At 34.2% G+C, this 22,793-nt stretch overlaps 3 protein-coding genes and 1 long non-coding RNA gene across 5 annotated transcripts; 3 read left to right on the top strand and 1 right to left on the bottom strand.

The window, feature by feature from the left end:
- Positions 1 to 1,019: 1,019 nt before the first annotated feature.
- Positions 1,020 to 5,754, top strand: LOC104110996 (uncharacterized). Of its 2 annotated transcripts, none has more exons than XM_070200262.1 (5): positions 1,020 to 1,336; positions 1,455 to 1,566; positions 3,954 to 4,027; positions 4,163 to 4,690; positions 5,416 to 5,754. In XM_070200262.1, exons 1-5 carry the CDS (start codon positions 1,133 to 1,135, stop codon positions 5,434 to 5,436), a joined length of 939 nt encoding a protein of 312 aa, XP_070056363.1. In that variant the 5' UTR covers positions 1,020 to 1,132; the 3' UTR covers positions 5,437 to 5,754. The 2 variants fall into 2 exon arrangements, with proteins under 2 accessions (XP_070056363.1, XP_009618877.1); XM_009620582.4 differs by having other exon boundaries at positions 1,022 to 1,336; positions 5,411 to 5,754.
- A 3,925-nt stretch (positions 5,755 to 9,679) lies between these two features.
- LOC104110995 (uncharacterized) lies at positions 9,680 to 13,201 on the top strand. The gene is made up of 4 exons (XM_009620581.4): positions 9,680 to 10,044; positions 10,345 to 10,470; positions 10,570 to 10,640; positions 12,636 to 13,201. The coding sequence occupies exons 1-4, from the start codon at positions 9,781 to 9,783 to the stop codon at positions 12,952 to 12,954; spliced, it is 780 nt and encodes a 259-aa protein (XP_009618876.1). The 5' UTR covers positions 9,680 to 9,780; the 3' UTR covers positions 12,955 to 13,201.
- A 727-nt stretch (positions 13,202 to 13,928) lies between these two features.
- On the bottom strand, positions 13,929 to 20,168 carry LOC138910695 (uncharacterized). The gene is made up of 2 exons (XR_011415845.1): positions 19,630 to 20,168; positions 13,929 to 14,271 (listed from the first exon to the last, which is right to left on the bottom strand). It is a non-coding gene; the product is annotated as an uncharacterized lncRNA (long non-coding RNA).
- Positions 20,169 to 20,294: 126 nt separating this feature from the next.
- LOC104093000 (uncharacterized) lies at positions 20,295 to 22,461 on the top strand. Its single transcript, XM_018769735.3, has 3 exons — positions 20,295 to 21,358; positions 22,027 to 22,083; positions 22,212 to 22,461. Exons 1-3 carry the CDS (start codon positions 21,053 to 21,055, stop codon positions 22,308 to 22,310), a joined length of 462 nt encoding a protein of 153 aa, XP_018625251.3. The 5' UTR covers positions 20,295 to 21,052; the 3' UTR covers positions 22,311 to 22,461.
- The last annotated feature ends 332 nt before the right edge of the window (positions 22,462 to 22,793 follow it).

The raw sequence follows: 22,793 nt of genomic DNA on the forward strand, positions 1-22,793 counted from the left end.
TATTTCGTGGACTACAACTAGCTTTAGTTCATAAGCTTACACCACTGGAAATTAATATTGACGTTGCAGAGGTAGTTATCATGCTACATAGCCCCTCTAACATTTAATCACATGTGCTTAATAATTGCAGATACCTGATCCACCAGCTGGGTGATCTACCAGTGAAACATGCTTATAGGAAGCAAAACATAGTAGCGGTCCAACTAACTCATTTTGGAATGAAATTTATGGGAAGTAATATCACCTTTTTGGAACAACTACCACTTTTTGTTATGGCAAAAAGAGGTATCTACGAAGGAGACATAATAGTAGTATACATAGTAGTAGTCACTTTCCAGTGCAAGCTTACTCCAATTCCTTTTGTCTAACGTTTGATCATGCTTCGTCTAGTCGGACCACCTGTATTAGAAAACTAAATAGAATATATAGTACTACTTGTAGTCAAGTTCCATATGTTTGTAATTCTGCTGCTCTAGTGCAGCTCCCCGTAACGCATCCTTAGTTAATAGAAGTAGTCTTTTAAACCAAAAAAAAAATATCTTCTTAGTGGGGAAGATTGTCATACCTTGTAAACAAACTATGGATTCTCATACCGTATGACATTTTTTGAAGAAACTCTTTACATATTGCCATTGTTAACTTAATTAGATAAATGTTTCCTTTAAAAACTATTAGATGAAATAATTTTTAAAGATAAAGTTAGTCTTTTAAAATTTGCCTGAGATAATATATTTGTACAAACACCCTTTTAATCACTATAATGAAGGATTAACCTAAATAGCCAATTATCCAATTGCTTAAATTAAAAGATAGACACTAAATATATAATATATGTATAATTTATATCGAATATGTATAGAATCGTATTTAATTAGTAAAAATAAATAATGAATCCGACCGGTTATTTGGGTAAAGATAATCTTACGAGGGCCCAAAAGGAAGCAGCGAAGGCCCAAACCCAACCCTGCGCTCCTTTCTTTTCAATCTGGCGTTTCAGAAAGTATAGCTTTATTTTACCGTTGAGCAAATTTTCGAACTCTAACGGTCCTACATTTCCACTGCTCTCATCTGTAACTCAAAAGAACCTCAGAAATTTTTTCTCCCTTCAAATCAAACTCTATCCATCTCTTCAATGGCAAAGCCCAAAAGCAAGAATTATTCTTCAGAAAGGAAGAATTGGAACAATGTGTTCAACCTTTTAGTTAAAATGTTGAAATCACAGCAGACACAGCTTGAATATCTTGCCAAAGACCGAAAAATTCTTGAAGATCGGATAAAGTTACTGCACGGTCGATGGGTAAATGATGGTTATAGCTATCAAGAACAAATTTTCCAGGTCACTTTTCATTTTCTTTGGTTTTGCATTTTTTTAAAACTTAATTTAGGGTTTTGATTGGTTTAAATTTAGGGTTTTTTTGGTAAAGTTTGGTTCTTTTAAAAGTTGGGTTTTGCAGATGAAGCAGGATTTTATAGTTCAGGAGATGGAGCACATTGTTGAGGTAGCGAAAGCAGAGCGTCATGTTGTTTCGAAGAAACGGGATGCTGTTATGTACAAAAAGAAGTTTGGTGAGTTCCATTTCTACAACAACAAAAAAAATTATTTCAATTTTTGGATCTTTTTTTCCTTTTCCATTTATTTACTGATGCGATTAGTTTAAAATAGGGTATGGAAATATAATTCTTTATTGTACCCTGGTATTTAAGCGGAGAAAGCTGCCCATTATCCATCGATTTTCGCATTGTGTGCCACTAGCTCTCGGGAATATCTCGGTTATAAAAAAACTTTATTGCAAATTTTGGTTCTCTTTTTTTTCACCATTTATTTCCTGATGCGCTTAGTTTAAAATAGGGTAGAAAATATAGTTATTTATTGCATCCCGTTATTTAAGTGGAGAAGGTTAGAGGAGCGGACCCATTATCCATTGATTTTGCACTGTATGCTACTAGCTCTCTCGGGGTTTTCTCGGTTATAAGAAAAGTAGTAGAGTTCTTTGTTGCAATGCAGAATTCGGAGATGACAACTTTCACTTCATGTGATGTTGCCCTTTCCTTATTTTATCTAATAACGTTGATGCAATTTCTTGGTTACTGCCTTTGATTACTTTGATTACTTTGAAGAGCTTAATTTCGTGGCTATGGTTGTGCTTGGTGTGAGCCACAAATTACAGTGTCATTGCCTAAACGATGGTGCTGTTTAAGTAATCAATTTGATAGTGGAGCTTTAAACATTCAATTTCTTTTTCTTATTCAATGTTGGTTCTTATTATTTAACCTGTTGTTTGAAATAAAGGTTGTTGATTGAACATGTTAATTTGACTTGTATATTATATTAGTGATAGTATAAAAGAATGTTAAAGTAATGGTTAAACACTTATTTTGATAGAGAAAACATTACATCAAATATTAGTATTTGAATAATTAAAGAATTTCAACTATTCAAAGTTGTGAAAGCTGTATAAAATGATATTATCAAGGGAACGGTGTTAATCATTTTGGAACATCTCAAAACTGAATACGGGTCATATGAATTGTAACGGAATGGATAGTAGCAACTGGCATGTATCTTTCAATTTCTTGTTAGACTCCCAGGACTATGTGTGAGGGCTTTTGTTAATTCGCCTTTTCTTTTTACAAGTAATCAAAGATTTTATAAATGCTTGCACTAAGCCAGTGCGACAAGACATAACTATGGATTGTGCAGATCCCCTATTGTATCTAAAATTGCATCAGCATCCTGTACAATAACCAGGTTGCACCAAAAAGCTAGCAAAAACATACATCTTTGTTTAAGGCTATGTAAATTTCTCTTATGGCCTTCAAAAATTCTTTCATTTCTTTCAAGCCAATCAGTCCAATCAAATGGCTTAAGGGGATGGTATTCCAAGTCTTTTGTGATTTCTTGCACAGCCCTTCTTTGTTCCAACATTGTAGTAGCTCCTTAGTGGATTTTGGCATGGTCCAAGACATGCCAAGGATTGCGAGAAACATGCTCCACAGATGACTAGTAACTTTACAATGCAAAAAGAGGTGGCCAGCATCTTCAGAGTGCCTCTTCACACATGGGGTACCTACTACAAAGCTGAAAATCCCCTCTTTTGTAGGTTGGAATGAGTGTGAGACTAGCCTCCCTAACCACAAACCACTTAAAGAGTTGAAGTCTTTAACCCAAAAGAGAGAGAAGGCTAGAGAGTGTCTTTTATGGTCTTCGTCCATGCTTTTTTCCCTGTCACGTGAAGGAGGGAGGGATGAAAGGAGAAAAATAAGAAAGGAAAGAGACCTCTGGGCGAGGGAGTGACATGAGTGGTTGAACTTTCTATCCGGAGGCTGGATAAACTGTTTGTTACTTCTTTTGTCTCACTTTCTCTGACTGACTCTAATCTCGATGGTTTCCAAACTAAAATAAGACTAGTTCTTTCTGCTATGTTAGTCTGATGTGCTATCTGCAAGAAGTCACCTCACTTGTAACAAGTTTCGACTCTGGTTCTAATAGTTTCTCTTCGCATTTCATCTCATGGCACACTTAACTTTCTTTTTGTGAAAATCTAAGCTTGTCAAAGTGGATCATTCAAATTAGCAAGAATGGAGGTCCTGCGAGGTAGGGAACTGCAGATAGCTATAAAAGAATAATAATCATGCAACCACATATCTGATATATACACACACTTCTTTATGCATAGGGCTCTCAGTTCAGTTCCGGTTTCATTTCCAATGAGCCTTAAGAAGACTTCTGTTTTAATGGGGTTTTACAAGCTCAATGAAACCAAAACCAAAGTAGAAAAAAGGACAACTAATTTTTTGGGAATATAGGTTGTTTTAGATGGTTTTATTCTTGAGAGAACTCGCCCCGCCCCCAGGTATGTGTAGCCTTAACTGTTACAGAGTAGACATGATCTTTTAAGTTTTAGCCATCCCAGCATTCAATTTGGGACTTACTTCTCACCTAAAAAATGCAGAAGATGCAGATAGTCTACTGGCAGACTTCAGAGAATTGCTTGACTACCACTCTCATAAATGCTCAGAGCCAAATGTATGTTGTTTCGATTGCTTTTTCTTGTATGAATTTTGTTTCTGATTTCATTGTAAGTTTGTATTATCATTTGCCACCGCTGCTCATTGACAAAACTAGAAGATAAGTCATATGAACGTTCAATTTGATTCACAGGATGTACCAAGGACTGCTACTAATGAAAAAGCAGAGACAAGAAACAAGGCATGGGAAGATGAGGTGAGAAGGCTGAGAACTGAAAATGAGAGGCTCACCTCAGAGAAAAATTCAGAGATTTCTGCCCTCTTGGCAGAGAAGAATTTCATTTGGAACCAATATAACAAACTGGAGCATGACATGAATGAGCAATTGAGGAGCAAACATACTGAAATTGAGCTTGGAAATGAGAAAATACATGCTTTTATGAGGAACATTAAGGAACTACAATCATCCAACACTGATAAGGATAATACAATTGCTACGTTAAGAACTGAAATTGCCAAACTGGAATCTGACCTCGTCAAAAAGAGTGAAGAGCTATTCAAACTTTCCAGAGAACTAGAGTTGCTAAAGAAGTCCGGAAGTGCCTCCGTCACTCCTGTGTTGCTTCGATCCACATCCGCATCAGGACCTCCGAAGCGCAGAACGGATCGGAAGACTGTAACTTTCAAGGAAGAACCGCAATCTTCACAAGCTCTTGAAAAGGTAATCTCGTCTTAATTTTAGAAGAAACTATTTTGCAGAAGTCCTGTGTTACATAATTTGTCGATGTTAATGCTGTTCTTCTTTGAGGCGTATCTTGCGTATGAAGTTTGTCATTCTCTTGGATTCAAGAAACTGCTCCCTTTTTCTAATATTGTAGAATAGGTTATTCTTGTAATGCATATAGATTTTTGTTGTTCTGTGGATCTAATCTGGTAAAAGGAAATCTTCTCACTTTGTAAAGGAAAAAGGAAAAGAAATAACTGAGATGTCATTGAATGTATTAGCATTCCCTTTGCTAGCATGTTCTCTGTGCCTGACGTAAACCGCTCTTCTGATTCAAGAAGCAACCAGGATCAACATCCTGGTTATGACTTGTTTTATAAAAGACGATTTCTCTATTGTGTGGATAACAAGCTAGCACGACCGTAGTAACTTGGACATTGCTGTGTACTCTGTATTTTCTTGATTGTGGGGCTAGGGTCTCCGTCGATAGAAGATATCCATGATATTTTGACGAATGCATGTGCATATGTTAACAACCTAGATTCGAATTCAAATGTATAAATACAGAGGTGTGACATCAATACCAGATTCTTTATTATTTAGATTCAGTAAAGGATTATATATAACTATTGTTTTATCTCATTCCAAGAGCATGCTAATATGTCAGAGAAATATGTCTTATGTAAGCTGATAGATAGTTGGTTTTTGTTGGGACAGAGAAGTTCAAAACGAAAAGCTGGTGATAGTATCTCAGGTGCTCCAAAACTATTCACATCCTCATTTAAGGTACCTAAATTAAAAACTTCATCTCCTCTTGTGATATGACCTCGTCAACTGAGCTTCAAGTTGTAACTATATATTAGATGAGTAGATTTTTGGTATATATGTTTGTTTGGGATCTTGGTCATTTGTATTTTGACCCTTGTATTATTATTCCTTTTTTTTTTTTTTTAGTTTTCAAAGGTATGTAATAGTAAAAATTATACTACGTTACTTGTAGATGTAACCAATTTAGTTCAGAGGCACGTAGTTTCAGTTGCAAGTTTTTTGTTGAACTTGGAGATTTGAGCATACTCTCGTTTTCTTTTCCTGTTCAATTTTTTCTTCTACGTACTGCAAACAAACATATAGCAACTGTTTCCTCTAGAAAAGAAAATGCAATCTTATTAACAGTCAACCACTTCTACATACTTAGATCTAAAGCTAGTCATAGATCCAATTTTGACATCCTCTCTCTCTCCTCCTCAACCCCCCCCCCCCCCTCCCCCCCCCCCCCACAAACCACAGAAAAAAGCTCAAAACGACCCCTAAAAAAAACGAGATAATAGGTACCTGATGAAATAATCGATATCAGCAACAAATAAGAGAAAGTATTACATAGTATAAGATATCTAAACAAATAAGAAACAGTTCAACCCCTATTCATATTAATCCTAATCGTGTACAAGTTACAACTTTTGGCAAAGGAGTTATAATAGTAACATTTTTCAAAGTATACGAAACCAAGTAGATTGAAATGAGTTTTGGTAATGAACCATGACCAAAAGCAGCACCAAAAGCAACGCCAAACCCCAAGGAGAGCTTCCTTCTTGACTAGCCAAATGGTATATAACTGGCCTTGAAAATCCAACTGGATAAAACCATCTATTACTATTAAGCAAGATATACACCAAAAGAATGACAAGAAAAGGCAACAAAATAGACAACAACTTCAAACTAGCCTTGGATCTTTCTACTGTTGCCTTATACTCTGAATAAGTATTCATAGAAATCAAGAAAATCACTAGCCCAAATAAAACTATTAAGGGCAAAGGAGGTGCTGATATTGACTCTAGAGTTTGATCTCTCCAACTAACTCCTCTCCTTTCTCCTATGAACCAACCCATGATCTCAAAATATAATTCTTTTCTGATTAAATCAGAATTCTCTCTAGGTTGGTTTCCTTGGTTTTTCTTGAAGATTATATGGCGCAAAGGGGAATATGTGATTATATATAGAGAAAGAAAGGTGTTGTCTACGTTGGGGTCAGAGAAAGATGGAGCTTATTTTTAACGGTTCAATTAAACTCAGTATTTTCGACACAAAACATAAACATATATGCAAAAGATCACATAAATTTTTATCAGGTATTAAATTTTGAGCCCGCATTTTCAAATATAAGATGATTCAGTGCTGAAAACCTTAAAAATAGAAACCTATCAAATTTAAATTATAGATTCGACGTGTGGTCATAAAAGGGGAAGAGTTAGGTAGGCGGAAGGAGGTTAAACCGAACCTCTTTCATCCGAAAATTACATCGTTTATATAAGTTTTTTTGTATGTATATATTAGATGTTGAATCCCTTTAGTTTATTCGCGTGTTTACTTTTTTTTTTAAAATTCTCTTGACGAAAATTCTGCGCAACACTGATCATAAGTTATGATATAAATTCTAGCTTTTTGGATTCCAATTGAAAACCGTCCTTTCTTTTGGATTCATACATTTTTGAGGGAGGGGATTGATTCGAAGATGACAGTAAGGAAATGGGCAAAAACAAAAAAGCAAAGGATATATTCCTTTTTCATAGAGTCCGTTGATGTTTTCGTTCAAAGTGTTGGATCTGATCATTGTATAAAGTTAAAGTATAATTGGTGTCTCATTTCCACTTGAAGAGGTACTTTCTTACCGATTAAGTCTAAAGTTATATTCTGATTAATCACCATCTTTATGCTGCAGAGGAGGCTACAATTCAACCCTTTTCGGTCTATTAAGAAAGCTTAGAGACGAATTTAAGATTTACAATTTTAAATGTAATAAATGTGTATAGTATAGTTGTTTTTTCCAGATCCACATATAATTCACCTATGAATTCAGTTGAACTTGCGCAATGCCCTAAATTAGTGTGTCACCAAAAGCTAAAGTAATATTTTGTTTAAGCAGATGCTGAACAGCAAATACGAGGACAAATGGCGAGCATGCATAGGTGCAAATACGCCCAACTGGAGTCTGATTTTGGCCCCAAAAATATTCCACAATGTGCTTATGATTAATTAGTGTTAGAACCCGCAAATAACCTGACAGAATATTAATTTTATAAAATTATAATCTAATATATTATATTATTTTAATAAATATTAGTAACGGGAAAAACTTATGGTTCTGGAAAGTATAAAAGAATGCTTAGGAGTATCTGTTTTTCCTCCTGTACTCGATCTTCTTTTTCTACTTTTACACGAACCGAAAAAAGAACAGAGTTTTACTAACCAATCAACAAAAACACCCCTTTTAACTATCAATTTTAAGTACTTTTTTTTAAAAAAAATTAATCAAATCATGTCCCAACAACTTTTTTCATGTCCATAACTTTTTTCATACTTCGTCTGGCAATCATTCAGTTTTTTTTTGTTTTTTTTTTTCGTTTTTTGAAGTTTCTGGAATAAGTAATATTACACTTACGCACGAAAAAACATTTTTGTACTTATTTCAAAGTATTATTTCTTCCTTCATAAGAAGCTTATATATACCTCTCTTCTTATTAATCAATTTAAAAAAAGAAACCATAGTAGTCATTTAAACAATATTTGAAGTGACACTAGAAATAAGAGCATCTAAAATCGAAGCTGGAAAAAAGTCGTGTGAGGCTGAAAATTATTTAGACAAAGTTGAATGATTTTTATGCTATAAAAATTATTAAGTGACTTTCTATGATGCTAGGCAAAGTTTTGTGTCATTTTAGTAAGGGATCTTTACACAAATAGCCGAGTATATTCATTGTTTACTTTTTCTAGTCATATACATAGATTATACATTGATTACACATAATTATACATACATAATATATAAATTATGCATATATTATAGACTATTTTTAGTTTAAGTGGTCAGATGAGCGGCTATTTGGGTCAATTCTTCTTTTAGTAAAAGTAAAAAGTTAGAAATAAATTGCACATATCTTTCTACAGTTGATGGGTTTGTAATTGGTCCTTGCAGTTATTGGGATTAAAACTTAATGACACCGGTTAGCCATTTTTAAACATATTATTTAAAATATATTCATAATTTACAATGTATTTAATGATTAGCCAATTCAGTCAAACTTCAGGATACGACGTCCTGAAATTTAAACTCAAAGTTCAAACTTCAGAACATTGTGTCCTAAAGATCGAAAATTGCGTTCAAAAATTTGAATTTTATGTCCTGAATTTTAAATTAGCAGCTCAAAAATTTAGGACACCAATTCTAATTTTCCCATGTTTGGTTGGTTTAAATGCTTTCCCTATCAAAAGAAGGGAAAACATTTTCCAAATCTCTTCTTCAATCTCTCTCACCCTATTCCCCATCCACACCAAACCCCACCCACCCCACCCAAAAACCACCATACCCACCCACCCTAAATAGAAATACTATTAAGAGTAATTTCTTTTTATATTGTAGATAAAGTATTTTTTTTTTAAATTTCAACAAAATGAGTATTTTTTTTTCATAATATAAAAAAGTATTTTTATTAATTGCAACAATAAAAAGTATTTTCTTTTCATGATGTATTTTCTTTCATTTCAACAAAATTAGTATTTTCTTTTCGTGATGTAAAAAAAAATTCTTTCATTTCAACATGGGGATTTGGGGGAGGGGAGGGTAAAGAAAGTAGCATAAAAAAAATATTTTTCAATAAAATATTTTCTACTCTCTAAACAAACACTAGAAATATTTTCCGGAAAATTTTTTCACTCACCAACTAAACAGGGAAAAATAAATGATAAAATTACATTTTTCATGAAAAATATTTTCCTTCATAACAAACACACCCTAAGTCCTGAATTTCAAATTAGCAGCTCAAAAATTTAGGACACCTGAGTTTCAAATTAGTAGCTCAAATTGGCTAATCTTTAAATATATAATAAATTGTAAATATATTTTCAACGGCAGGTTTAAAAGTGGCTATTGGTGCACTTCGTCCCAGAACCCGAATACTTTCTCAGGCCCAAAATGAAATACCCAGGGGAAACGTCTTCTACTTCGTTGAGAAACCCTCCCACCTGTGCATTGATACATCTCCCACCTCAAATTTCACCAATTTCTCAAACTCTCTCAACATCCATTTTGAAAAATGCCTTCTGAAGATTCAAAGCCAGTGAAAAAAGAGGAATTTGATGATGAAGAAAGCATTGGTTCTCTTTTAAACAACAAAAAGAAACCTAACAACAATGCTGCTTCAAAATCTCAGCCTCCCAAAAATGCTAAGGTGAAGAAAGAAGAAAAAGATGATGATTTTGAAGAACCCATTTCCAAAAAGACCCCTAAAAACCTCAAGCTTAAAAAAGAAGAAGAATCCTCATCCATGTCCAAGAAAAACTCCAGTAAAACTGATAAGGTTAGTTTCTTTATGCACTTTTTGTTGTGTTTGTTATCTTTTCTGTTTAGGTTTTTACTCTCCCGTCCCAATTTATGCAATGTTGTTTGACTTGTCATGGAGTTTGAGAAAGAAAGATTTTTTTTGAAACTTATGATGTGTAGAAAGTATAGACATTTGTTTGAAAGTTTAAAGTTAAATTGTTTCTACTATAGAAATGTGTCATTCTTTTGGGGACAGGCTAAAAAGAAAAGAGTGTCACACATAAAATGAGATAAATGGAGTGTTTTTTTATGGTTTTAATTTGGGTTTAATGTGCAGAAAGTTGTGAAGAAAGAGGAGTTGGAGGATAAGAAGAAAGGAACAAAAAATGCTGACAGCAATGTGAAGAAAAGGGAAAAGAAAGTTTATGATTTGCCTGGTCAGAAGAGAGATCCTCCTGAGGAAGTATGTATTTTTTTATAACTTATAGTTGTGAATGCGTTGGCTAAGAACATTCTTTTCAGATTTTTAATATGATATACTATTATGTTTTGGATTTTTCAGAGAGACCCATTAAGGATTTTCTATGAATCCTTGTACCAGCAAGTGCCCAACAGTGAACTAGCAGCTATCTGGTATACAATTTTCCCTTTCGAACAATTTTGGATACGTTATTCATATGTAGGTCTGTTGCGTTTTGCATTATTGAGTGGTCGTCAAGCTGTCTCTATCTTCTTTCAATTACTGATTGCTTTTAAAAAGAGAAACTTTGAATGTTATGATGCCCTTAAGGCCGATATTTGCTCTTGTCCTAACAGATTATATGTGATTTACCTGGTTGATACTTCTATATTGGATCATACTTTCATTTGGTCATACACTTATTATGGTTTGGAGTAGGAAGATCCGAAATATGGTTATCATCCAGTGATTAACTATTACTAGTCTGAATTTGGGGGATAAAAAGTGGTTTAGAACTATTCATTATCAGACAGAAACAAGAGTTTTCTGTCTTTTGGTTAAAGATTCCTCACAAGTCCCAATGAACTATGCGCTTGCCCCTTAGATTGCATGGGTAATATACTTTCTTATTGTACAATGGATAGTGGAAACATGAGACGTGTGCTTGAATATCAATGTGCATGAACATGTAAGTAGGCTGGAAGCAGCCAAGGAAACACATATGATATAAGCAGAACTATGTTCAAAAGAATAGCCCTCACACATCACACTTACAAGTCACTTTTTCCCCTTCTTTTAAACAAAGAAGCATTGCTTAATATAAGTTGTCGGTTTAGTACTGAATGCTTAGTGAAGTTGCTAATGGAATTCGTATCCAGTGGACAAGGAATATGCATTTTGACTTTGCCCTTTTGGCTTGTTAAATGCAACTACAAATTTGGCCACCATCGTTATAGTCTACGAGGTTGAGCGCGTGATGATCGGTCTAATTCACAATTTTAGTTTGGACACTCGGAAAATCATCTTTCAAGTATTAAGATCTGGAACAAAAACTTATATCGTCATTGCAGTTTCATCTAGAATGAGAAAATGGATAGTTTCAACCAGTTGACTGTAGATGATAATTTCAGTTGTCTTCACACCTAAACTATGATAGATGTTAAGGTGAAAAACTTATATCTTCGTTGCAGTTTTCATCTAGAATGAGAAAATGGATAGTGTCAACCAGTTGACTGTAGATGATAATTTCACTTTATTGACCTTGGTTTAGATGTAGTGTGTGAAGCGGTTTGTCATTGAGCATGGGTAGGGAATTCAGATAAAGTTGATACTCAAAATAATTTGTTGTAGTCATGGTTGTTGGTAGTGGTTATAACGCAAATAAGTATGCTCATCCTGAAACTTAAGCATGCAATGCTTTCTCTGGAACTTTGTTGGTTGACGTTCACTATTTTGTTATGTTCAAATCATATGGCTTTTGCATGCATAAAGAATGATATTTGAGAATATCAGTGGCATCACTTTCTTTATATCACTTATAAAGGATATAACATCATGTGACTTTAGTTGGTGATATTTTATGAAGATTTTGGTGTTCTATATGGTTGCAATTATTTTTATGGAAGATCCCCATAATCTTTCATTTTTTTCTGAAGAAATCTTATGGTTTATTTATGGCTGTCCTTTTGAAGAAAAAAAAAAGCTTCAAAGTGTGTAGGACATTGTCTGCATTGCTTTTTTGAGACTTCGCACCTCAAATGTTTTAGGCCACTATGGTTTGATGCTAAAACACTATGTTTGTTGTCTCTCATCTTTGTACTGATACAAATTGTCACCCTTCCATTTCTATCTCACCGTATCACCTGATCTTTAAAAGAAGCTTTTGAGGTTATGCAAATGGAACTAGTTTCTTCTAAGAATTCGGCAGTCTATAAATGTGTGAAATAGAACCATACAAGCAATATCTATGCATGAGTAGTTCCTCAACGTTTTTTTCCGACCATTGGTGATACCATAAATTGATCTTGATGAATCTCATTATTCAAAATGTGTACTTGAAACTGTTAACTTTTAATGCCAAGTTTGTTCGTAGTGGTTCTGCAAAACTCATCAACCATGCATTGCTGTTGGATTTAACTTATTACATGCTTCTAATGATATTTTTGCAGGATGATGGAATCTGGTTTGCTTCCCAAGGACTTGGCAAAGAAAGTTTTGGAGAAAAAACAAAAGAAGGTTCAACAACAAAAGCTTGGTTCACCTATGAAAACTGTTGTGACTGTGAAAAAGAACACAGAATCTATTACTGTTACAAAAAAGACATCCTCAACCTTTCTATCAACACAGACAAAGAAAACACCAGATTCTGGAGCTAAATCGAAGCAGCAGTCAAAGAAGCGGAAGAAGGATGATTCTTCTGAAGATGAAGACTCAGATGATGACTTTGTTTCCTCTCTGAAAAGTGCTAAAAAACAAAGAGCATCTTGATTTCTTGTATTATTGACTAATGACATGCTATTTCTGATTATAGAAGAGAATTTAACAACTAGGCACCATCATATAGCAGAGTTTGCCATGGCTAAATCTTTTATGTAAAACATACCATTTGATGAGCTGTGATTCTTTGTTACATGCTTCTCAATTTCCAGCTACTTGTATGATCTATTTCAGATGTGAAATTTGGAGAAACCATTCTAAAATCATCGATCTATTTAAACATTTGTTCTTTCTTTTCCCCATTTTGTTTTTTCAGGCTCTATTTAGATTTGGTTACAACTATAATCATATTAGCTTCCTATTTTAATTGTAGTGATTGCAAAAATAACCTTAAATCTTCATTAATATCATTTGGGCAGGCACTTAAGGGCCTGTTTGGCCCCAAAAAAAAATTCACTTTTTTTGGAATTTTTTTACTTTTTCCGGGATCAATGTGAAAATTTCAAATTTCACTTGAAGTTGAATTTCGGAATTTTTCAAAAATTTAAAAAACCCTAAAAAGTTGTTTTTCAAAATATGCTTCAAATCAATCACAAAAGTTCAAAAATAGTCCAAGTGGTATTCATGTCCAACCACAACTTTTCTTTCAAATACTATTTTCACTTAATTTTTCTTGGGAATTTCACAATTTATGTCCAAACGCCCACGGCCCACTTAGGTGTGAGTTGTGACCTGTTCAATTGAGATTTGGCCCCACCTCTTAGGAATCAATCTATATTTTGTCAATCCTTTTCGTCTTTGGAATCAATGTATAGTTTCAAACGGATACACTAGTTTCTATATTTATTTCTTGATCAGAGTCTGTCCCATGTTGCACCCTAATGTGTATCCTTTTTTGATTTACATCATGTCCTATTTATTTTTACGATTTCTAACCCTAACCTCTTTATTCCTATGCAAAATAATAAAATCACCATTTATATAAATTTTTCATGAGGGCAAAATAGAAAGTACAAATAAAAGGCTTCGAAGAGTAAAAATACTAAAATTAAATTGTAAAGGTAAATGACAAACTTGACATTGAGAATCTCTTAGGAATAAATGATAGGGAAATATCCATTAAACAGCAAAAGAAGTGATGAAATTAAAATTTGTTCTTGCTGACAATTTCATATGCTAATTGCTTCTATTTTCTTCCACATCAAAGCTCTTTTTCTTGGACTTCTCTGTAGCACTTGTATTTTGAAGGATTTGTAAGCTAATACAATTTTTTCCATTCCACATATACTTCTCAGCATTTAACACAATGCCGCCAACTTGAGCTCGCGCAGTCCTATGAGATGAATCATCCTCCATTGGCCTTCTTAGCTGTGAAAACAATTAAAGAACACAAATGTATTAACTGTCTCTCAAAGTACTAAATCACCTATATTTGTAATATGGCCAAATTTTTATTACATTTGCCATGACATAATATCCATTATAACAAATTTGTGGTTCATGACATTTGCCATGACATAATATCCATTATAACAAATTTGTGGATCATGACATTTGCCATGACATAATATTCATTATTAGGCCAAGGATTTCTTGCTATAAATAGAGGAGTTTTTCCTCATTTGCAAACACACCAATTCAAGAGCTTTTCACTCTTGTCTTTCTTTCTCCTCCTTTATTTCATTATAAAGTATTTTGTAAGAAAGTGAGTGTTGGGAAATACTTGTGTGAACCCTTTCTTTGGAGTGATCTTGTGAGGTTATTCTCTTGGGGTATTTGGGATTAATTAGAGTATTTACTCTAATTTTGTACTCTCTTTTGTACTCTTGTTGGTATAGTGAAATTGCTCCTCTCCGCTTGTGGACGTAGGTCACCTTGACCGAACCACGTTAAATTTGTGTCTTCTTTATATTCTTTAATTGTCGTTATTATCAACTTCCATTGTCTTTGTTATTGTCATTATGCCGTTGTTTGGCTAAATTCTGCACTACTCGGGTTCCCGATCCTAACAAATTGGTATCAGAGCCAGATCTAACCGGGTTAGTTTAAATAGCCAAAATGACTCTAACAAAGTCTTATGTTGAGAAATTTGACCGAAGTGCAAACTTCAGAATGTGGTAATTAAAGATGGAAGCTATCCTAATTCAGGATGGCTTAGATTTGGCACTGCAAAGAAAGGAGAAGATGCCAGATAAAATGACGGACGAGGAGTTTGTCGTCATAGACAAAAAGGCAAAAGCATGTATTATTTAAATCTTTCAAATGAGGTTTTGCGTGAAGTTGCAGCAGAAAGCTCAGCCAAAGGCATATGGAAAAAGCTTAAAACCCTATATATAAAAAGAACAGTAGAAAATATGTTTTACCTAAAGCAAAAACTCTACACTTTTCGTATGGCTGAAGGTACCTCTATACTTACTCATCTTGATAATTTTGATTCTCTTCTTATGGATTTAAGTAACATAGATGTTGAAATCAAAGATGCGGATCAAGCTGTGTTATTGCTTGTTTCCTTACCCCAGTCGTTTAAACATATAAGAGATACTATGCTTTATGGAAATGATAATATCTCTTATAAAGATATCAAATCTATTTTGAAATCAAAAGAACAAATAGATAGAGATATTACTGGGGAAACTAACGGGAACTAAAGGGAAGGCTTATTCATAAGAGGTAGATCCAATAAGAAAGATTCAAGTAGTGAGAAACCTAAATCAAGGGCAAAATCCAGATACAGAAATGTCATGTGCAAATATTGTCATAAGAAAGGTCACATTATTTCTGAATGCTTTAAATTGAAAAACAAAGAAAAGCATACAGAAAAGAAAAATGAGCACAAAAATACTGACACTGCCAAAGCAAGTGTAGCTGCTGATGAGACTGAGGGAACTATTTTTTTAGCAACTAATAATTGTTTCAAATCTAACAATGAGTGGATTTTAGATTCGGGTTGTTCTTATCATATGTGTCCCAGTCAGGATTTATTTACCACATATGAATCTATTGGAGGTGGAGTTATCTTGATGAGCAACAATGTTGCCTGCAAAGTTATTGAAAAAGGTACAGTCCGAATCAAAATGCACGATGGTGTGGTGAGAACTCTCATCGATGTTAGACATATTCCTGACTTGAAGAAAAATCTCATCTCTTTGGGCACTCTAGAATCTCTTGGGTGCAAGTACACAGGTGAAAGTGGAGTACTGAAAATTTCTCATGGTGCTCTTGTGATCATGAAAGCACGCAGATCTGGTACGTTGTATACTCTTTTGGGATCTACTGTTACAGGTGTTACTGCAGTTTCAATATCAGATAAATCAGATTCTGACATCACCAAATTGTGGCATATGCGATTGGGGCATATGAGTGAAAAAAGTCTTTCCATCCTCAATAAAAGAGGTCTCTTATGTGGTCAAAGTACCGGAAATATGGAGTTCTATGAACATTGTGTGTTCGGAAAGCAGAAAAGAGTCAGCTTCAAATCTCCAGCGATTCATAGAATAAAAGGTACTTTGGATTACATTCATTCAGATCTTTGGGGTCCTTCACGTACCCCATCAAAAGGTGGTGCCAGGTATATGTTAGCTTTCATTGATGATTATTCAAGAAAAGATTAGGTTTATTTCCTGAAAAATAAAAGTGATGTTTTCTTAAATTTCAAACAATGGAAAGTTTTGATTGAGAAGCAAACAGGAAAACAGGTTAAGCGGCTTAGAACAGATAATGGCTTGGAATTTGGTAATGATGAATTCAACGAATTTTGCAAGAATGAAGGAATTGCTCGACATCATACTGTGAGAATGACACCTCAGCAAAATGGTGTGGCAGAAAGGATGAATAGAACTCTTTTGGAAAAGGGCTCGTTGCATGATTTCAAATGCTGGGTTGACAAACGTCTTTTGGGCAGAAGCTATCTCTACAGCTTGTTATATTGTCAACCGAGCTCCTTCTGCACCTTTGAACTTTAAAACTCCAAAGGAAATGTGGTCAGGTACTCCTGCTAATTATTTTGATTTAAAGATATTTGGTTGCCCTGCATACATGCATGTAAATGGTGAAAAATTAGAGCCAAGGCTAAAAAGTGCATTTTCCTTGGGTATTCATCTGGGGGTGAAAGGATACCGACTATGGTATCCTTATCCCATGGCACCAAAATTTATAATTAGCAGAGATGTAACCTTTGATGAATCCTCTATGTTACATTCTAGAAAAGAGTCTTCTAGTTCTTGTAATACAAATAAAGGAAAGAGTACACAGAACCAGGTGGAGATTGAGATTGGCATTCCTTCTGAGCCAAGCTCATCAAATTTGGAGCAAAATACAGTTGAAACTCCTGAAGTTGAGACAGAAGTTGAAATTCCTGAAGTTGAGACTCCTGAAGTTGAACAAGAAGAAGAGGAGTATTCTATAGCCAAACATAGACCAAGAAGAGAAGGTAAACAACCATTAAGGTTTGGAGATTATGTTGCATTTGCTTTTTCAGTTGCACAGGAAACTGAAGAAATTGGAGAACCATCAAAATATTTAGAAGCAATTTCTGGTGCTGACTCAGCCAAGTGGCTGATTGCAATGAATGAAGAAATTGAGTCTCTCCACAAGAATGGTACTTGGTCTCTTGTGAAGCCGCCATCAGGAAAAAGAATTGTTGGTTGCAAATGGGTCTTCAAGAAAAAGGATGGCATTCCAGGGGTTGAATATGCGAGGCATAAGGCACGATTAGTTGCAAAGGGCTATAGTCAGGTACAAAGAGTTGATTTTAATGATATTTTCTCACCTGTTGTTAAACATAGCTCTATTCGTGTCTTGCTTGCCTTCGTTGACATGTATGATTTGGAATTAGAACAACTTGATGTTAAGACAACTTTCTTACATGGCGAACTTGAGGAACAAATATATATGCATCAACCCGAAGGATTTGAAATTGAAGGAAAAGAAGATCATGTTTGCTTGTTGAAGAAATCCTTGTACGGATTAAAGCAGTTTCCAAGACAATGGTATAAAAGGTTTGATTCCTTTATATTGGGTCATGGTTATTCGAGGATCATAGTTATTCGAGGAGCATGTATGATAGTTGTGTTTACTTCCGGAAGTTAAATGATGATTCATTTGTGTACCTATTCTTATATGTTGATGACATGCTCATTGATGTTAAGGATTTAACAGAAATTCACAACTTGAAAAGTCAGCTGAAATGTAAATTTGAGATGAAAGATTTGGGAGCAGCTAAGAAAATCCTTGGCATGGAGATCAAAAGAGATCGAAAAGCCAACTGGCTATTTCTGACCCAGAAGAAGTACTTGGAGAAAGTCTTGGAGAGGTTTGGCATGAAAGATACTAAACCAGTTAGTACCCCTCTTGCTGCTCATTTTAAGTTATCAGCTGCTCAGTCCCCGCAGTTAGAGGAAGAAGAGAGGTACATGGCACATGTTCCTTATTCCAGTGTAGTGGGTAGTATTATGTATGCAATGGTTTGTACACGTCCAGACATTTCACAAGCAGTGAGTGTGGTAAGCCGGTATATGGCTTGTCTTGGTAAAACACATTGGCATGCTGTGAAATCGATTCTCAGATACTTGCGAGGTACTCCAAACACATGTTTGGAGTTTGGGAGAAATACTAACACTTTGGTTGGTTTTATAGACTCAGATTATGCAGGTGATCTTGACAAAAGAAGATCACTGACATGCTATGTATTTTGCATCGGTGGTTGCGCTATTAGTTGAAAGCTACATTACAACATGTAGTAGCTTTATCTACTACCGAAGCAGAATATATGGCAGTGACCGAGGCGATCAAAGAAGCTTTATAGTTGAAGGGTCTATTTGCGGAACTCAATTTACACCAAAGTGGTATTACCATTTTCTATGATAGTCAAAGTGCCATTCACTTGACTAAAGATCAAATGTATCATGAGAGGACGAAGCATATTGATATAAAATATCATTTCATCCGAGAAACTATTGCTGAAAGAAAAGTCTCTGTTCAGAAGATCAACACTAGAGACAATCCTACTGACATGTTCACAAAACCTCTTCAAGTGTCCAAGTTCAAGCTTTGCCTGAACTTGATTGGCATTTATGAAGAATGATTTTTTCCATTGCGGTTTTTGCGAAGAAGGTGGAGAAAATTTACTATATATAAGCCGAAATTAGGCCAAGGTGGAGATTTGTAATATGGCCAAATTTTTATGACATTTTCCATGACATAATATCCATTATAACAAATTTGTGGTTCATGACATTTGCCATGACATAATATCCATTATAACAAATTTGTGGATCATGACATAATATCCATTATTAGGCCAAGGATTTCTTGCTATAAATAGAGGAGTTTTTCCTCATTTGCAAACACACCAATTCAAGAGATTTTCACTCTTGTCTTTCTTTCTCCTCCTTTATTTCATTATAGAGTATTTTGTAAGAAAGTGAGTGTTGAAAAACACTTGTGTGAACCCTTTCTTTGGAGTGATCTTGTGAGGTTATTCTCTTGGGGTATTTAGAGTATTTACTCTAATTTTGTACTCTTGTTGGTATAGTAAAATTGCTCATCTCCACTTGTGGACGTAGGTCACCTTGACCGAACCACGTTAAATTTGTGTCTTCTTTATATTCTTTAATTTCCGTTATTATCAACTTTCATTGTCTTTGTTATTGTCATTATACCGTTGTTTGGCTAAATTCCGCACTACCCGGGTTCCCGGTCCTAACATATTTAAGGTTCCATACTTACATTGAGTTTGGAAGGTTCATTTATATGTCCAGTCCAATAAGTGGACTCAAAATTGATTTGCTTACTTGGGTGGGGATTGACTTGTAGCATTTTGACACCAATTTTGAGTTGTTTGAGTAGCTTGAGGTAGAGTTGTTGAATTCGGGGAATCACTACTCTTCTTGCAAGTTATTTTGTTGTGACCAGTTTGCAAGCACTTGCTACACCTCCCTAACTTCCCTTTCTTACTCAATTTGGTAACATCATGCATTTCACTTGTTGCAGATTGTTTTTTCTTTTTCTCTCTTCTTTGTTTTTTCATCTCAACTGCTTTTCTTAATGACAGGCTCATAAATCCTCGTTTGAGTAGTCTTCATGTATGAAATTTTCTGGATTCTCTCTTATATGGAATATGAAGCTCATTGCATGTGAGCATGGGATTCCTGTAAGGTCCTATCCATGTTCACCATACATGGTCTTTACTTGAAATAAAAGTTTTTCAGCCTAAGTAGGAATTGATGTAGCAGAGTCTTCCTTCACTTTTTCTACTCGTTTTCGGATTCGAGGGCATAAATTTCCTGTTATAGTAAAATATTGTCAGGATCATGTTAAAAAGCTCCATGGTGAATCTTCAATGTAAAAAGCTCATTATTTATACTTGTGACAATGCAAGGTTTAAAATTATTTTAGCTAGCTTAATTTCTAGATTAGATAAAAAAAAATACATATTGAAGAACTACTTTTGGTATCAGAATATTCAATAAAAGTAAACAACTACGGCCAACAAAAGAGCTAAATTGACACAAGGCCTGTTTTATCCAAAGTAGAGTAAGAGCTTAAATGAATTGATCTTTCTTTATTGATTTACATGATAGTATTCAGAGTTGTTTGAAATTTTGATAGATTTGCAAACCTTTCTTTCTGGTGCATTGTTGTAGTGAGTTGAGTTTTGTGATTAATTTTAAAAAAAAGCAATAGCAGATAGAGGATGGGACAAGAACATGTTAATGATGGATTGCATCTTACGCATTGCAGACAATAATTAAGCTTTTGGCAATTCAACACCCATCAAAAAAGGATACACATTACGCAATTATTGTTGTTATATTTGGACAAATATAATAATTGGATCCAGGCCCAATCACCAACTATATAGCGACCACAAGAGAAGCCCAACCTTTTCCTCAATTCATTAATTAACGGGTCATATTATATGGGCCTATTAGGTCTTCCTACATTCTCAATCCTAATCCTAATTAGTCACATTTAATCACAGATTCTTCATCCCTTATTTATTTACTATTCCTATATTCACTATTCTTTCTTCTCTTCCTCAAATTCTTCACTGAGAAGAAAATTCAACAAAAAAAATTAAATTAAACTTTTTTCTTCAGAAGAATTATAATTTTTTGATGAATTCTGATCAACAGCCTAAACATTACTAATGGTTGATAATCAGGAATTACCAGAAGCAGCACAATGTATGATCACAGAAAAAGAAAGAGAAGTAGCAGAAATTCTGTTAAACTTACCGGAGCTTATAGCTAAATTAAGTGATTATGGTAAAGAACAACTTCTTCCTTGGGGCTGGAAAAAACGGAGATCCGCCATTAATTATCCTCTAACTCCATTACCGTCCCCAGAACTTCAACAATCACCACCGGCAGCTGACTTCTCCCCGTCACCGTCACCGTCACCGTCATCCTCACCAAAACTGCAGAGATTCAAGCCTAGAGTTGCCAACACTAAGGTTAACGCCGTTAAACTCAACTCACTTCTCCATGCTAGTTTAGCTGATGCCCAATGCTAATGCTCTTGTGGAATTATTTTATGTCCAAGTAAAATTAGGAAAAAAGGTCTAAATTTACTTTTCTACCCTACTAAATTTGTTAATTTTATTTTTTTGTTACTCTTAGCAAATTGTCTTGTATATATCATTGCCTTTCACGGAATTCCTACGTGGATTAGATGAGTTCCACATGTGAAAATACTTCGAAAAAAATTCTAAATTTATCATTCTTTTCATCCTTATACTTCATGTTGAACTTCGTAAAGTGCAAGGGCAAATAAATTTGCTAATGAAAGGATTTGATTGACCTCAAAATACAATAAAACGTAGAATTTAGATATTTTACTGTAGTAAGGATTATGTTTTGATTATTTTCCCTAAAACTAATCACTTTGTATATTCTTATTATCCAACAATTCAATAGAATAGTTTTGGTGGTTATTAAATTCCTCCATAGACATGGGGAGGTATATTTCCTACTTTTTGGGTGTCCGAATTTGAGATTTATTCTTAGTATCTTTTTTTTATTACGAGTTAAATCTCGAATCTTTTCTTTCTCTCTTTTTATTTATTTATTGGATGATTAGTCTTTTATCTGACTTAATAAATTTGTGTTATTTTACGTATAGGACCAGTTGCTGCAGCAAATTAATGAGTTAACACAGCGGGAAAAGGTTTACCAACAGGTTGCGGTTAATTATTTTCCTATATATATTCTCAATTAAGTTTTCTTTCTATGTTGCTTTCAATTTTCTTATAATTTTTATTCAATATTAAGTATTATGTTAATATATTCACATAAATATTGAAACAGGAGTTGCTCAAGGTCCAGAGTCACCTAGAGAGGCAAATAGAATTCAATACCACCTTGAAAGAGTTAACTGGAGCAACAACTTTGGCATATACAGATTAGTTTTCTCTTCTAATCATCAGAGTATTACTTATACTTAATATATATATATATATATATATATATATATATAAAACTTATTATCATTGTATTTGTGAGATGGTGTTGATTTGATAGATGAAAAAGGTAATATAAAGCTTTTATCTTGATTAGCATTAAACGATTGTATATGGAGTTAGGACTAATCATGATTTTATGCCGTGACCAATATTCCAATTAAGTTCTAAAATTATTTACGATGTACTTGATGTTACAGTGCATGGCTGATTCAAGGAATTAATTTGGGCAACTTTTACATTTTACAGGTTGGCCAAAAATAATTACATCCGCTTAGCCAAGTCTATAAAATATATATACGGTATATTATCTATCTATATATTATTATAAAAGTACGAATACAATGTTGATAGACCAAAATAACCTTAAAATATTTTTTACTAAAAGTCACAATTGATAATAATACACGTTAAAATAAAGAGTTGTAAT

Source organism: Nicotiana tomentosiformis, chromosome 4, assembly GCF_000390325.3.
Source record: "Nicotiana tomentosiformis chromosome 4, ASM39032v3, whole genome shotgun sequence".
Lineage (NCBI taxonomy): Eukaryota > Viridiplantae > Streptophyta > Magnoliopsida > Solanales > Solanaceae > Nicotiana > Nicotiana tomentosiformis.

Coding starts and splice junctions, on each gene's coding strand:
- LOC104110996 (XM_009620582.4), top strand. CDS start 1,133: ATGGCAAAGCCCAAAAGCAAGAATTATTCTTCAGAAAGGAAGAATTGG. Junction 1,337..1,454: donor ATCAAGAACAAATTTTCCAG/GTCACTTTTCAT, acceptor TGGGTTTTGCAG/ATGAAGCAGGATTTTATAGT. Junction 1,567..3,953: donor TATGTACAAAAAGAAGTTTG/GTGAGTTCCATT, acceptor TAAAAAATGCAG/AAGATGCAGATAGTCTACTG.
- LOC104110995 (XM_009620581.4), top strand. CDS start 9,781: ATGCCTTCTGAAGATTCAAAGCCAGTGAAAAAAGAGGAATTTGATGAT. Junction 10,471..10,569: donor AGAGAGATCCTCCTGAGGAA/GTATGTATTTTT, acceptor TGGATTTTTCAG/AGAGACCCATTAAGGATTTT. Junction 10,641..12,635: donor AGTGAACTAGCAGCTATCTG/GTATACAATTTT, acceptor ATATTTTTGCAG/GATGATGGAATCTGGTTTGC.
- LOC104093000 (XM_018769735.3), top strand. CDS start 21,053: ATGGTTGATAATCAGGAATTACCAGAAGCAGCACAATGTATGATCACA. Junction 21,359..22,026: donor CTAGAGTTGCCAACACTAAG/GTTAACGCCGTT, acceptor TTTTACGTATAG/GACCAGTTGCTGCAGCAAAT. Junction 22,084..22,211: donor GGGAAAAGGTTTACCAACAG/GTTGCGGTTAAT, acceptor ATATTGAAACAG/GAGTTGCTCAAGGTCCAGAG.